The 16,469-nt window shown below is 40.6% G+C and overlaps 1 protein-coding gene across 1 annotated transcript in view; it reads right to left on the minus strand.

The window, feature by feature from the left end:
- The window catches only part of LOC142062742 (cytosolic phospholipase A2 epsilon-like), a 33,396-nt gene extending 23,275 nt beyond the window's left edge, over window positions 1-10,121 (minus strand). The window contains exons 1-3 of the mRNA XM_075105644.1: window positions 10,095-10,121; window positions 9,621-9,656; window positions 4,153-4,225 (exon numbers count right to left, since the gene is read on the minus strand). Coding sequence (XP_074961745.1) covers window positions 4,153-4,225; window positions 9,621-9,656; window positions 10,095-10,121 — 136 coding nt within the window. The remainder of the gene's footprint in view (window positions 1-4,152; window positions 4,226-9,620; window positions 9,657-10,094) is intronic.
- Between the last annotated feature and the right edge of the window lie 6,348 nt (window positions 10,122-16,469).

The raw sequence follows: 16,469 nt of genomic DNA on the forward strand, positions 1-16,469 counted from the left end.
AGTAAATAATACAATGAAGCACGCATGGGAAAACAGAAACACCCCCATGCATCTGCCATGCTAATTCCCAGTATAAAGATTTGTTTGAAATAGCACTGTACTCCGCATGCAGTAAAAGCACACCTATCCATGCTGCATTTAGCTTTGTATTCATGACTGTCCAAATGGCTGGGGCAGGGTAGTGTTGCCAAAACACAAGAATATCTACTGGTATATGTGCTCTGCCACACACGCTCACATCAGCTTTAGGATGGCTCCTCTGTTGCTCAGGCAACATACGGCCCACAACCTTCAATCTGGGCTGCTGGAACACTTGTTTTCTAGCATTTCCTCCCCAGATTTGGTGCCTTAACCAGTTGAAAACCTGAAAACCTTTACCAAAGTCCTGGCTTAAATGAAGAATGACAGATTTTTTTTTGCCGAAAAGTAAGTGTTCCCCCATCAAAGCTGAACAGTTTGATTTCCTTATCACAAATCAGAATGCGCCAATTTCATATTCATTCATATATTTGATTGCATTTTCACAAGTTCTTCCTTTCTCAGCAAGTCTTTTGGAAAACAAAATCAGTCTCACCACTGGGGTTAAGTTACAGTTCATCCTATTCCTTCCTACCACTCTATCTGCAGACTCTAAACATCTTGCCGTCACTCAAGTCTGGGGAAGGAATCCTAAGTGCCACCAGTCCTTCCATATTCTCACCCCACCATGTGTGGAGGGAGGACCACCAGGGAGTGAAACTTGCAGAAGTTTGACACAGGCACCAATGGCCTTTCTTTCATACCTGTAACGCAATAGATGTCCTCCCTATTTCACATTAGCAATGCTCAACCAGTCATCTGGTTCTTACAGCAACCTTGTGAGTCAGAAGAGGTCAAATAATTCGAGCCAGAGTCAATCCCTTCATCATGCTCAAAACTTGTAACAGTGTTATTACATCATATTAAGTACAATTTTCTTCATGTATTTCCTCTTTATCTTTCAGTAACAACTACAGAATTAGATTTTTCTTCCAACCGTATTTCTTCCAAGTTGTGCTTCTATCATGTAGTTAACCGTGCTATGACTATCAGCAAAACCTTGATGACTGTGGTAAGGAAAGTTTCCAGAAAGTTCCTTCAGTCAAACCTGATCAGAAGAGCACAACTGATCAGACATTCAGCAGACACACAAGTGTAAGCAGATGAAAATGTAAATGGTTAATGGTGCTTAACAGTAAAGCTTCCATTTTCAAAGAGCTTGAGACATACTGATGAATTACTTCACAGTGGCAATATAAGGGTTAAGGAAATAAGTACACTAAGAAAACTTGAATGACTTGCCCACAATCCCATAATGCAGTTAGTATCAGGGTCCAAAACACAGTCTAGGTTTCCAACCCTGTACCCAAATCTATTAAAATTATCTTCCTCCAGAACAACAGTAGGGAGAAAGACTTTTAAAGCATATTTCTTTTCTACTGGTAAATAGCAATGTGAGTATTCAAGTCCAAGAAGAAATATTCACTTCAATAAATTAAGCACAAACACTTCACTAACAAGAAAATACAACAAAAAAATACCACTGAAATGGTAAACATAAGGTTTAATCAGAAAAACAGGAAAGCTAAAGTGACGGAAATAAATGCTAACTCAGAATTGTAACAAGCAGCATACCGTTACCATTACCAACACGTGGAAAAGGAATACCTTCCCATAGTTGCAAATACCAAGGTTTCAAGGAAAACTAAGTGAAATGTTTGGGTTCTCAAATGCCTTTTTAATGCCTCAGAAAAGGTAACGCCTGCCTGACATATCCTTCCCACTACAGACAAAAAATGAAAAATTTTTTCCACAATAATTTGAGTTTCCTCAGAAAACAAATTTTCTGTTGAGAAAATACTCTTGCTGAGATGTTTTCAAATCTCTCTGCCAAGTACACTTTAAACAGAGCCTTGGGAAGCCCAGGTTATGAACTCAGGGCATCGTAACGTGGTAACGATGTTCATCTGTTCTTGAGACCAGGCCACAAGGAAGTAAGGCAATATGATGTGGCAGACAGGCCAACAGGCTTCCCGAAGAAAGACTGTACAATTCACCGCGGTAAGAAGCAACTATAAGCACTTCGTCCCTGACAAGGACAGCCACAGCGAAGTGAAGCATAAGCAGGCAACCCGCTGGAGTACCCAAATGCACGTGCAATTGTGCACGCAGGTTTGCGGATGCACTTGCAGTGACCGCCTGGTCAGATCACATATTTGGTTAGCGCAAATCATCACTTAGGCATTTGGACATCTGGGTTTTGTTAAATAAAAAGTCAGTGCATTCAACTATAAGCCCACAAAGTGTGTGTTTCTGCACATTAAAATAGATCTTTGATCTTTAAGAATCCCAGAACTTTACATCTTATAAGGCGCTCTCTCATTGTCTAATGAACCAAATCCCTTTTTCAAAATGACACAGTCATTTTGTCGTTTCTAGAGTAAAGAAATATTAAGACATAAACAGTAAACAAAGCATTCAGTAAATTACAGCAGATTTTTTAAAGCTGAAAAATAAAAGGAAAAAGATTAATAAGCACAGTAATATTACATTGCGGAAGATGCAGGAGTAATCCAGAATACCGCAAATGAGCGGAGCAGAGATTTGTTCACTGATAGTAATCATTCATTCAACAATACTGTTGTTAAGCACAACTTCCATGTGTTCCAACCACGTTCTTCCTGCCAGAAACCACCAAATCCAACCTCAGATAAGAAGGCAGAGTTTTGTTCCTATTCTTGACCCATTACATTAGTTGAAATCTCAAAATATATAGTAGATTAACTAAAATTTACAGCTGGTTTCCTTAGAAACTATGATGTGCTGCATTAAATTCTGAGTGTGTCAAAAGAAATGTAATTTTGAGCGACGTTCAGCAAGATTTTGGTGAACATATTGTGGCCTTTTCTTCTTCATTTTACATCTTTCCTATTTCTTCTTGTGGTCTTTCAATTTGAATTTTTCTTATTCTTTTTGTCTTTGTTTTGCCTTTTTTCTTTCATGCCTTTCCAACTTCTTTACACAGACATTTCACCATTTAAATTTCCCCATGGAAGTGACTCAGTGGCATAACTGCATTTTGAAAGGCACCTGAACAAGCTCCAGTGCACCCAGGAGAGTGGGCTATTGAAGACCTACACCTGTGGAACAGGAGCTGTGAGGAAGCTCCTCAATGAATTGGAAATTTTAAAATTCAGAATTAAACCAGTCCCTCCCCCGGGTGAGTAAACGTCACATCTGGACAATGAACAAACTGTTCTTTCCACCTATTGCAAGTCTCATTCTTCCACTGAGGATTTTCATTTTCTATTTGCTGCCACACCGGATCAAGGAGCTGATGCTCACTTGCCTGCAGAGGCAGAGAAGGTGAAGCGTTACTGGGCTTCCACAGTTGGATATCACCAGACTCTGTAGACTTTCCTACTGCAGAGATTTCTTCTATCTTGGTCTCTTCTCACTATTAACTCTTGTTCTGTGATCTGGCTATGAAGTTTTTCTCTTGTAGTCTTTATATCCTTTTCTTGCTTCCCCTCACTATCCCTCACTTAGATTCCTTTAAAACTCTCACAGTAGTGGTCTGTTTAATTTTTTTTCTGACTTTTAAATATCTCCATTCTCTAGGTTACAATAATTCCCAGGCACACTGGATTTTATCGCCTCTTCTTGCCAATTTATAGATTCTGCAGAAATAAACTGATTTTTTTGCTTGTATTTCTGTTATTCTCACAGGCTTTCCTATTACTGCTGATTTTGCGTTTGCATCACCAGAACTCTCCTTTCTTCCATTCAGAAATTCTGTAGGGAACACTGAGGTTTCTTACTCAAAAGTACAAGAAGTTTCATCGTTTAAAGAGCAGCCCATTGATCAGCAGCTGAGCCTGATGTCACAAGGGTAGGAAATACATCTCATACAGTGAGGTAGGAAAGCAAGTGATCAAATGCATCGCTTTGCTTGAGTTAGCCTCTTTACACTGAAGAGCAGAAAGCAACGCTTCAGTATCACAATAAAAATAATTCTTGCCATCTTGCAGCAACCTATGTTTTCATTCCTACACAATTTAAGAACAATAATAATGACCAAATGTTTTCTTTAAAGAATTATAAGAAACATCCAACAATAGTAGAAGTACTCACGTAAGTCTGCCTTCCGGACATTCCTCACCCTCAGTACTTTTACAGTGAGCAAGTTGAAAGGAGACACTGGTCTCTGCACGACAATTTAAAAAAAGGAAAAAAGAAAAAAGGTGATATTGAGATTAATATTATAGCCTACAGTCACAGACAACTGTACTCCTGAAGACTTCTAAGGACACAGATAAACCAAGGTTTTTTAATGTTGAGCCAATATAATTTCTGAAACCAACGGGAGCAGCTGGAAAAACTACAAAATTATTGGCACAGGATCGTTTTCAGGTCTAAAACAGGGTTTCAAAACCATGTATGAGTTGAGAATGGGTGCTGAGAATTTGATTTGATAAAGATCACTTCTTTCTACCACCGTTCCATTATTATCACAATAAACACCCCTATAGCACACGCATGGGTGTCCTTGCCTCTTACACACCACTGCCTGCAATAGAACAGTCCATCTCTGGGACACCAAACGCTGTCACAGTAGCTGTGCAAGTAGAGCTAAGTGACCACCAGGCACCAGCAAACGCTCCTGCCCCAGCACAAGCACCCACGCACAGCCTGAAAGGCCAGAAATGCATCTGAAAGTGATGAGATACTTCTGATGATGACTCGGATCCATCTCAGACCTTCAGCCCTGATCCCCAGCAGAAAGCTACAAAACTCTTTCCAGAGGTGATCTTGGGAATTAACTCATAACTCCACTAGATACCCGACACCTTGGGCTCAGAGATATTAATTCTATAATACACCATAACTTCCATGGCTCATATTAATTTGTCTTCATATTCCTCTGGCTATAAATTAACTTTTTCCCAATTACACCTCAGAGATCATTACTTAACACCTTGCTCTCCTCTCCCACAGTAATATCTCTTCTGTTTCATAGGTACCATCTTTCCTCTTAAAACCAATGTATGTACAGATATAATTTCTCTCAACACTTGCTTGAAATTGGTATTTAGCTTTGAGTCTACTCATTCTGTTTTAGAACAGAAACGGGTGTTTTGTGCCCAAAAACTTGTCTAATCTATCTAAACCAGTTTGTAAGAATATTAACTCTACCCATGAACCCTCTCGCTCCTGCATTCATAGACATACCATACCCTAGTAATACAGTTCATAGAGTCCTAACACAAACGCTTTTTTACTACTTTGCATCTGAAGTGCCTGTATGAATCATAAGCAGCAAAAGTAAAAATGATGACTGATGTTAACTAATAAAATGTACCTTGCTACTATTTTCTGCATATACGGTGTATATTTTGCTGGGCAATTCATCTTTCCAGCTGTAGCACAAGGCTTATCCTGAATTGTTTCACAATGCTTTGACAAAATGTTAAGCAACTGGCACCACGATGTGACACTGGACGCTAATACAATGTAACGAAGCAGGTCCTTGTCCTCACCAACAAGCCTCAACACCTCTGAAAATGCAGCAGAGATTAGGAACAGCCTCCAAGAACCAGCCCAGGTAATCCCTGGCATATCCTTCTGCACTTCCTTTTGGGTCAGCAAGCGGCCTGAAGATGTAGAGTTGAAGGTCAGTGAGACAGCAGCAGGGACGTTGGAGCAGTCGCTGACATGGGCACATTCGCCCTACGTTATCTTAACCTGTTCAGACTCTAGCACAGGGCACAGTTTTATGGGGCACAGTTTGCAAGCACTTGAATTGCCGGCTGTGGGACATTCCAGCTGTCTCAAAGAGCATATCACACCTCTACCTGGTCCATTATCCCAAACATAGCCACAAAGGAGAACTTGGACAGCCACACCTTGAAAGAATAAAACCAGTTCTCTGGGGGGAGGGGGGGGAGTAGAAATATTACAGTCTCCAATCAAAAGCAACCAGGAGACATCATGCCCAGGCTATATAGTTGAACCACCAGAACTGCTTTTCTATATGCATTAAATAGAACTAATAGAACTGAGTAAAACACAGAAGCACTCTTAGGCACAGGGATCAAAGCTTGTCTATCCTTACCAAATCGACCTATAAGTTTGCTACATTTATGCTTAGTCCCTGCTTTCCCACCCAATAAATCCTAAATGCTTTTGTCCTCAACAGCACTATTTTGGCAGAAGAGGTGGAGCATGTCTTTACCCAGGAAGGACGGTGCTTGTGTCCCTTGAATACAGAAGAACAGACTTGAGCAGAAGTTCTCCATCCCAGGAACCACTAGGCTGGACACCGTTTTAAAGGAATAACGTTTGCTCAGCTCTTTGAAAACAAGCATCTAGACCCCTGCTTTGTGCATCTCAAGTGAACAGTGGTATCTTCCTGCAGCCCTAGGTGGCACACAGAGATAGGATTTAGGAAGGGTGCTTCTACGCTCAGCTGTCACTGTTAGATGAATGCACTGACCTGTTCAGCCGTTAAAATTCCCATTTTGGTGTATCTAACTCTCCAAACATATCAAATCAAACCTCAGTGCTTCACTCCGGGTTGTAGAGTCCATTCCTATGCTAGTGACTTGGAATTCAGACCTTATAAGTCCTAAAGTTCAGGTGCCTGAATGCTTTGTCAGGTTTAGCTGTCAGCTACTTACTCAAAGTCACACAGAAGAGTTACTGAAGGACATATCTTAAACTGGATAATCTGCTAGTAATAGGCAATGATTTCCACATCTTTCCTTTTAATGCGATGATGACCATATCGCAGGCTGGGTAAGTTCTGAGGCCAGAAGCCTCTGAGGGCAGTTATTATGCACACTTTGACTTTCAGCTTCTGTATTTATTTCGTCTGAGACATGATTGTTACCTCATAAACCGGAAACGCAAGCCAGGCATTTTAATAATCACTATTGAAACTATTTAAATATATTATATTGCAAACACCGGACTTGGTCACACTATCCTACGTCAGATAAAAGTTCAATTAAGTCCTGTGGCACACTTGTGCAATCCTTATGTATCTAGTTTCAGGGAAGTCAATGGGAGTGTTCACATAAGCGAGTGCTCATCCATATAAATAAGAATTATGTAACTGGGCTCTAAAACTGATCTGTTTCAGTAAAATTCCAAGCTTATACTTCTACAAAAGGCTTTTATAGACCATTTCTTCTTGAGGAGTGCAACACATACAACATTCCCAAGTTATACCATGAGAAAAGGCAATTATCAAAGTAAAACCGCATGTTAGATCTACTCAGAGCAGAGCACTCCTCCCTTAGCTTTCTCTTCAAAAAGGAATAGAAATCTCACCACTACTTTAAAAACTATTATGACCAACGAAGAAAATGCTCAGCCTTGTCAGAAAGAGTGGTAGTGCTTTAAAACACAGACCATTGCCTTGCTTCTGACCTGGGTCAGGTATGTGGCACCGTTTAACTTCAAAGAGTTTTGGAGCCTCAAGGGCAGGCTGGATTTCATTACGTTACTATGTCTCCCACCTCAGGTAAGGTCAAATAAGAAATACTTTTCCTTGTACTACACGTTTTATATTTATTTAATCCATTGTTAATAAGATCCAGCTATGGGATATTTTAAGTCAATAGAAGCCACAGTGGTTGTTCCAGAATAAAAACAAATGGAGCAGCAGTGACTCAAGGCCTGTTTCTTTCAAAGAGCTATGTAAAACTTGTGTGGCTTCAGACTGCCATTTTCACGTGATTTTTCTTCTCTTCCTGTTTGCAGCTCCACAGCTGGACTTGTGTGGTAAAATAAAACCACATCTTAGAAGAGAAACCAAGTCAAGCACTTCCACAGTTCAACATAGCTTTTTCTCAAGACCATGCTAGCCTATATTATTTTAATATGATGTAGTAATTTGAGTAATCTAAAACGTATTACTTTTTTGACTGTCAAGTTAAGGGCACTACCAACATTTTCTCACCAAATATTTTACATATTCCTTTTAATTTAAATGGCCGTTCAAGTTTCAATCACACACATCCCATGGGTTGCCTTGAAACTGACTTTGATAATGACAGCTGGTTTCCTTAACTGAGTTATTGAGTAACAGAAAAGTCAGATATACTATTCTTATATATTTATCATCATAAATACAAACTTTCATGGCAAAAAAAAAAAAAGCTCAGGTCCTTCCTGATTTTTGCCTCCGTGAGCCTCGAAGGGTCAGGGCAGAACGAAGGGGCTTTGGGTCCTACTCTACATTGTATGTACTATATTCAGGTCAGTTCTGCTACCCTAAATACGCTAAAGACAAGAAGCACAATCTAAAGCCACTGAACTGTACAGGTCTCACACCTAGACCCCTACTAACAACATAAAAAGCACTACGGATAAAAAAGCCAGCCTGTATTTAAAGGATCAAGCTAAGTTTACAGGACTAAAAATAACAATTTTTATGATCCTAGAGTACTCCCTTAGGGCTGCGAGACCATAAACAGAGGCGAAAACATCATTTTAAAAGCTACTTTTTTAAGAAACTCTGCAAAATCTCTGCTTTACCACAGAATTTCATTTTGAACAGAGAAGGCAAGTGGCTTTCAGGCACAATCAGGCATCAGATACTATCAATAACAGCAAACCTGCATGAGGCAGACCAAATCTACCGCCATTCGGGAGAATCTCTGTATCGCTGCAATCCCCCACATGGAACCAAACCCAAAACAAAACAGGCTGGGAAACCCCCACGTCACTGAAGCAGGGGCAAGAGCCCATCTTTCTGACTACAGACCCCCAGAGAGTTGCCCCTGATCTTGCCAGCCCCAAACCCATTGCAAGTGTCTGAAGAGAGCACCACCCTGTTGCCGCTGCCGTTGTTCCCATTTGCTGGCTCATAGCAGTTTCTCTGATATATTTTCCTTTATGCTAATACCTGTTAACATGAACATCTGCTATTTGCCCAGGGAGCTTTCATTTGCTTATGCAAAGAATTCATCCTCAGTTCAGTCTTTGCAAAACACCTTGTTGCTCTTTCTTCATGTTCAGAGAAGTTTGGACACTGCTCCCACTCCTACTGGGCTGATGAGATTGGGCTTGTCAGAAAGCTGAATACAATACATTTATTACACAAGTTTACGCTGTGTTTTTAAACACTGTGTTACAGAAAGAATTGCAAACTTTATGACAGGCCATTACAGCACAAAGAAAGACTACAAGGAATACTAGAGCACTGAGAACAACTGAAAGACCTGTTTAAACCAAGTCTTTTTATGAAGGAATAACATCTAAGACATGTGGGTGTTTCATCCAAAGAAATTAAAACACAAAAAAGGGAGGAATTAAAAAATTAATAAAGGCGCCAAACCAGCCCAGATACAGCACAACTCCTACTCACAGCATCATAAGCATCAGACACCAACAGAGGGCAGGACTACTTAGACTTTACTGAAAGCCAAGGCACTATTTCATCTAGAGTTGAAGCTGCAGCTCAGAATGTCAGTGTGCAGTAAATATTACAGTACGGTCTTCTCCCAAGCCATCGAATTCCTAACATTTTTTTTAGTGATCTACATTCAGCACTGGACAGCATTTAATGAAGGGCCAAGCTAATTACTACCTACCGTTCTCGCCGCTGGTGCTGAGGTGCCCGTAAAAGTCTAGGAAAAACAACACAAGGCAAAGTTAAGAAAACTAAGCTACATGTTAAACGCTTACTTTAGGCTGACATTTTAAAATATCTGACATTCAAAGCCATACTTAGAGCTATGCTCATTAATGACATTCATTAAGTGCTTTACCGACCATCAAACACATCACAACCCTGCGCCATCTTATTTCCTTGACATGAAGCTTTTTTCCAAGAAAGCTCAATAAGTAACATCGTTCACCCTAAAACATAGCTTGAAAATGCAGACATGCCAAAAGGTTCTGTAAAAGCCTAGACTAAGAAAACCATCCCTGCGCCCACGACATCTGAGGAACAAGAAATTTGGTTTCCCATACACCTCAAACAGCCTGTTCTCCTCTGTGATAAACTAAACTGGAATATCAGACAATTTTACTCACTTTGTTTGCTATTGGCTTCTTCTGCTTACCTCATTTGAACTTAAATTTGATCCCATTGCAGCCCCAGTTGCATATAGGTCCAATGTTAAAAGATACAGAGTCGCACAGCTGGCAGGAACTCCTCATGCAGATTAGGGGCGGAGGAATAGGCATTTAATGACAAGGCTCTCCTGCCCCACCCCTTTATTATGTCCAGTCATTAGGCAGTCCCCTCCCTGCAGCCTATTAGAGCACCCCAACTGAGTCAGCAGTAGTACGAAGAGCGATTTCTTTTCTACCTGTGATGTTTGGGGCAGACACCAAAGCCCCTTTCAGCCCAGGAATTGCTTTATTAGCCACAATATTGTCGAGAAAATTTTGGGATTTATACAAGAACTCTAACGCCCCAGCAAAGCGCTTGTGACTAGTTAAACTGCAGCTCTCAAAGGATCTCTACACTGCTACCACAATGCTCCAAGGTAGTGGAGAGAGTTCTCAATAGCTTCTTTCCAAACCATGAACTCAAATACCTATAGCAGTCTTCCCATAGCAGCACCGAGTTTGGCAAGGTAAGTGACCCCATTGCAGTGCCACAACTAAGTGATTGCAAGACCCACGCTCCCCTGAAGCTACTTTGGGCACCTTTGTACTACACTCCGTGACCTCACCACGTGCTCAGTATTCTCTGCCTGGATATTTAGTGGATACCTAGAAAAATGTTAATCCATGTCCAGAAATCTCACAGTTTGATTTTAAATGCAGCAAGAGGGAAGGGAGGGAGCTATAAGAAGTAGGTGAGACTTGGGGGTGGAAGGGCGAGGCAGGAGAGAGGGTTGTGCTCTCCTGCGTGGGCCAAGGGAGTGCAGTTCACCCATCCTCAGAGCTTACTTCAAAGGGATCTTGTGCGTGCTCACTCGGACAGCAGATCCAGCAGGAACCCTGCAGGAAACACTGGGGCACAAAACACTCCCTGATTCCGCTTCACTCTGGTGTGTGGTGACTCACTGCCTGTAAGAGCAGTGTATTAGCCCTAAATTAGCATATATGTGCAGGCTGGTAGATTTTGGAGTGTGCAAGACCAGTCTCTGGCTCTGCCACACTCTTTCCGGCCTCTCTGCTTGATGACAGGAGGTGGCTAGTACTCCCTCTTGCATCATGAGATCCAAGTGATTATTTTTAAATCAATCTCATTCATATTGATGAACAATTCACTTCATGCAGGTAAAGAAAGTAACCTCACAAACTGCAGTGGATGCCACTTAAATGCCCTCCCCTGTGCCACGGAGACCAGTATCAAAGCAATTCTGCACAGGGGAAGATAGGAGGTGTTGTCCAAAGAACACTGCTAGAGTAAAAATCCTCTTTTTACACACAAGTCATTTCCTTCTATGTTGGTGTCTGTGTGATGCACGTGTGACAACTGTTCAGAAGGTTTTATCCAAAATGTGCAATGGTAATCTCTGGTGGTTTCCATCTAAAACATTTAACAGCCTGCTGTTCTCTCCATAGTCGCACATTGCACAGCCTTCTCAATAGGTAAGGAATCAAAGGAAAATGGCTTATAAACATCAACCTGCAGCATCTGAAATGCTCCTTGAAAGAACAACCAAAAGATATTTCCAATGGTCATGAGCATCTCTACCCCAAAGACAAAATATCTCCCTTAACATCTCTCTTCATTACTTTATACCTGTGCGAAATACTTATAAACAAATTTAGGTGGAGCAGTCACAGCTGAGACTCACTTAGTTGCACTCTCACAAAACCAGTCTTTCCAGCTTTTGGAAAAGGAATGCTTCCCTGGAAAAATTACAGTATTAAAATTTAAATTGGGAATCTGCTTTCATTAAAAATGTCTTTAAAATATCCCCTGTGAAAGGAAAGAGGGAGGTTATCCAGCTCAGCTTCCCCAAGCTGTCCCAGCAGGTATATATACACACAGATACATATACCTATATACATTTATACAATCCTAGCTCTTTCACAGCCAATACAAGACACACTGACATTACATTCTCTTACCCACATTGTTTTTAAGATCCATAAATGAGATATGTCTTCACAATTTAGAACATTAGCCCAGTACCAGTGCATCTTGCCCACTGAATGGTTTCCTGATGTTCAGATTATGTTTTCCCTTTCTCAGAATAGTGTCATCATTGCCATACCCAAAGCATGTTCCTCAATAATTCTTCCTCTCCTGCTCATGGCCACCACCAAGTTTTGCAGCTGGCATTGTCTTCCCTTAACCACTGTTCGTCCAAGCCACACAAGAAGGCTTTGGAACATAGTATCTTTAAAAGATTTGTGCAAGTCAAGAATTAGGATTTCAGAGGTTTTTCATTCATACACTAAGCTCAGGATAGAACTAAGCGCTGAATGCTCATAACACCCATAACAGTACGAGTTATGTCAGTTTGTCATCACTGAGAAAACTTCAACTGTTGATGGCTTATTCACTGGTGTCTATAAGGACTACACAATCTGCTTCGAAATAAATCATGATTTTGTAGTTTGTCCCACTGTCGTTTTAGAGGTAGAAACACGTCCCTGGGATTATGATTTCAAAGAGATTACTACTTCAGAGATTAAGTATCATGTTGGGGTTTTTTTCTGCATTTTTCCTTAGTTCTTCCCCAATTCAAGAAGAATTTCAAACACAACCATCAAGCACGTAGTAAGTAAATTCACGGGTGAAGTTACCCAGTCTAAAGAGACACATATTGGCTCTTTTTAGCAACCACATTCACATTTCCAGGGTAAGTAATTTAAAACCAGTAGTGATCTTCATATACATGCTACTTACACCCTTTCTTTGCTTACTAAAGACTAGAGAGACTGTGTTACTGATGAGGGGACACAGAGCAGTCTCTTTAAAGCTCTGAGCAATAACAAGGAAAGAAAAAGGGAAGATATAATTTTCCTCTGCTCTCTAATTTCTACCGCGCATTTACATGCACATGATTTTATACCTGTGTCTTAATTAAGGCAAAGCGGAGTGAATATAAATATCTTGCTGACCTGAGGCAGTCGAAATTCATCTAAACTGTTGCAAGCACTCGTTTCCACAACATGATATTCAGATAACTGTGTATCTAGCAATAACAGCTGCATCCAATATCCTGCAATTACGTTACATACCACTTTGCCACCTTCAGATAATCCATGACTACAGAAATCTATGACAAAGCAGGATTTCATATTATTGCAAAAGTATCCTCGTACCGCCTTTGCGATGACAATGGGAGTTGGTCACCATTTAAACACCTTGAACATAACAAGAAGGGTAAACATCCAAAAACATGCTATAAGTGTTACAAAATGACAGCCAGATGTCACATTAGAGAAGAAATACTCAGAATTAACAAATAAAGCATATTAACAAATAAACAAATATAGCGTCAGGTTTATAGTTGGGGATTTTCCTTGGCTCTAGCCTTTCAGTTTGTTTTCCTCTGTCTTCTCTTTTTTTTTTTTTTTAAAGACCATTCTATAAACCACAAAACCTACACAGATCTCATCCTACCAATCAAACATGAGAGCAAGAAGTTAAAGTCAAATTCCAGTTACACAGCTGTACCTAAGCTCAATAATCTCTGCACGCAGGAAGATTTACCAGGGATGAAAAGTGTCATTTCCTTCCCCATGGTATGAGTATCAGCTTTGGCTAGATACTTTTTGGCCTGCCACTAGTTAAAGCAACTGTCTGGCACACACACACAGAGGAAAAAAGAAAAAAATCAAACCAAGCAAAAAAAAAAAACAACAAAACCCAAACCAGAAACCAACTTTCACATTAATATGTTGGCATTTTATTTTCATGTTTAGACATACAACCACCTCAATATACTTGTCCTTCAATGCTCTACAATATCCTTGATTGTTTTGTATAAGGTTTAAAAAAAAATTCACATAAAATGCAAAAAAGGACTTCCTGAAAAATCATTCGTAAAGGAGGTGACAAGGGGCACAGGTTAGAGATAAAAGTCTGAAAATTTTTATATCATCTATTTGTAAAAGCAGGAGAGACCCTCCAATCTGAATCTGAATTTAAATTCCTGAGCATGAAAGGTGCAAAATCAGTCACTGGAGAGAGATCACACTGGCTGATCCAGGTGGGGGTATATTTTTACTTGAGGCACTATTCTGATTATGACATATACATGAAGGAGGACTTCTGCATTCAGAAGACTATTGAGAAACTTGATTGAAATTATCCCACCTGCCTTTGATTTGTTTTGGAGAGATAAAATCTTGCTCCTCCTACTCACTCACCCAAAGCAATTAGGCAGTCTTGCCATCCAAAAATCGTCAGTAAAGTATTGGCCCAACTGCTCCCAGTATATGCAATCCTGCCTTCTGTTTCATTGCAACAGAATTTCAGATCCAATCCTTGCCTCAAAAATCAGTGGCTCACAACCTTTATCTCTGCCTCTCCCTGTGCTCTGTTGAGCTGAGCATCCAGCAGCATCTCTCTTTACCTTTGCAGGAACAGTCTGAGGTCTCCTGACCTTTCCAGATTCATTCAACACTTCAGACACTGTTCAAGCAGCATCTTCTTTTCCCTAACCCCATCAGACCGCAGGTGTGAGGAATACCAGCACAAGCCAGCGTCAGCTAACTAGCCAGTAATTCCTTTGGCATAAATGTGGCAACACACACCACCCAGGACCTTTACAGGGAAATCTAGAGCCAATTTGAGTCTGAAACAACTCTCAGAATATCAGGAAGTCACCTGATGTCACCAGCTAATTAAGGGGGTAACTTCATCTACAGTCAGCCTGGGAGATGTTTGACTCCTAACAGAGACTATAAAGATTCACAGCTAATTGCTTATATGATCACGCCATTACATTTAGCAGAGCTTGTGCGACAGGTCACAAACGGGTGTTTTCAAAAAAAGAAATTGTTGTTGACCTACCTGGTTCTTAAATAGAACAATTACGCCAATGCTGAATCACTTTGAAAAATCCAACTGATGTCACTAAGCCTCAGCTCCCTCCTTAAAAAATAGCACCAGTAATACTGAATGTCTCTCCTTTGTTATTTTTGATTAATAGCTGGCAAATCACTTGACCAGACATCTCTTCCCCTCTCCTTTTACACCACCTTTCACCATCACATCACAGGCAGGTTTCTGAGGTATTGCTGCAATGCAAACAACATGAACAGGTTTTAATAGGACAGAAGAAGCAGCCTTTCTTTCCCCAGACAAGAAACCAAATTAATCCATGGTGGATAAAACTCACAAGCCACCAAGGTAAGACCACCGAGCTTGGTGAACCCAGGGAAAGCATCACCCTCATGCGGTATTAGATCCTTGGAGCCAGGACCCAACTTGAACACTTTCCTTCAAGTCAAAAAATCGAGCTGCTAAGCTAGACAATTTGGGCGGCCCGGGATTTTTCAGTGGCTTGCCCAACAGGCCCAGATTTCTTAAAATGGACTACCTTTCCTCAGCTCATTCTAAGCCATCCTAATTTTCTCGATCTGGTGCCAAAAACGTGTATCATCACCACACCTTGGGTGAGTAAAGCTGAAGGCCCAGTGCCAAGTGTTGCAACCACCAAAACCACGGTGGAATACATGATGTAAAAACTGCACCGCCTCTGTTACATCTCCTGGAGCTGTAAAAATGAATCTTGACAATCTTTAAGGTACTTAAAAGATACTTAGCAAAAAAATTTAATTGAACTTTTAAAACGCCATTTCATTGTTGTTTAAAAATAAATTCATTAACACAACTGAGCTGTCAGAGTGACATCTGTCTTTTTTTCTTTGCTCACAGAAAACTATTGCTGTCTTACTGGTGAGACATAACATCAAGTTATCCTAACCAAGGGCAAGAAAAGAAGGTGGAAAACTGGCTTTCTGGTTAAGAGAGCCGAGTTGAAAAAGAAAGATTTATCAGTAGCTGAGAAAAAGAGAGTTGTCAGACTTGACCACCTTAGATCTGTGAAAAGGAGATGCAAAGTTTACTGCCAACAGTTTTCTCTTATGAGGGGAGACTTGATTGCTTAAAAACCAGAAATCTGTAAGCCTGGATGACAGAGCCCATTACCTTCGGCCCATGGCACATGAGGGAAACACAAGATGCCACGCTCCCAGGGTAATGCAGGCATACTGCCAGCATACAGATGGACGCACTTTTTTTTTCCCCCCAGTACTCACACTAGCGAAATGAGTGAGATGACTGCAAAGGGGAACAGAAAAGACTGATGAAAATATAGACACATATACAGTGCTAGCCAAGCACTGCACTCTGTGTTATTGAATAAATACCTTGGTGTGTGCAAATACCAGTATTTAGATTTGTAAATGTCTCATTATCATCCCAGTCATCCGCACTCTTAAAAGCAAAGTTTCCGTCCATTTTTCATCTTCCACTGTTGAAGTGGCAGCTTTTCTTTCATCCTTCCTCGAAG

The sequence above is a fragment of the Phalacrocorax aristotelis genome, chromosome 10 (genome assembly GCF_949628215.1).
Source record: "Phalacrocorax aristotelis chromosome 10, bGulAri2.1, whole genome shotgun sequence".
Taxonomy (NCBI): Eukaryota; Metazoa; Chordata; class Aves; order Suliformes; family Phalacrocoracidae; genus Phalacrocorax; species Phalacrocorax aristotelis.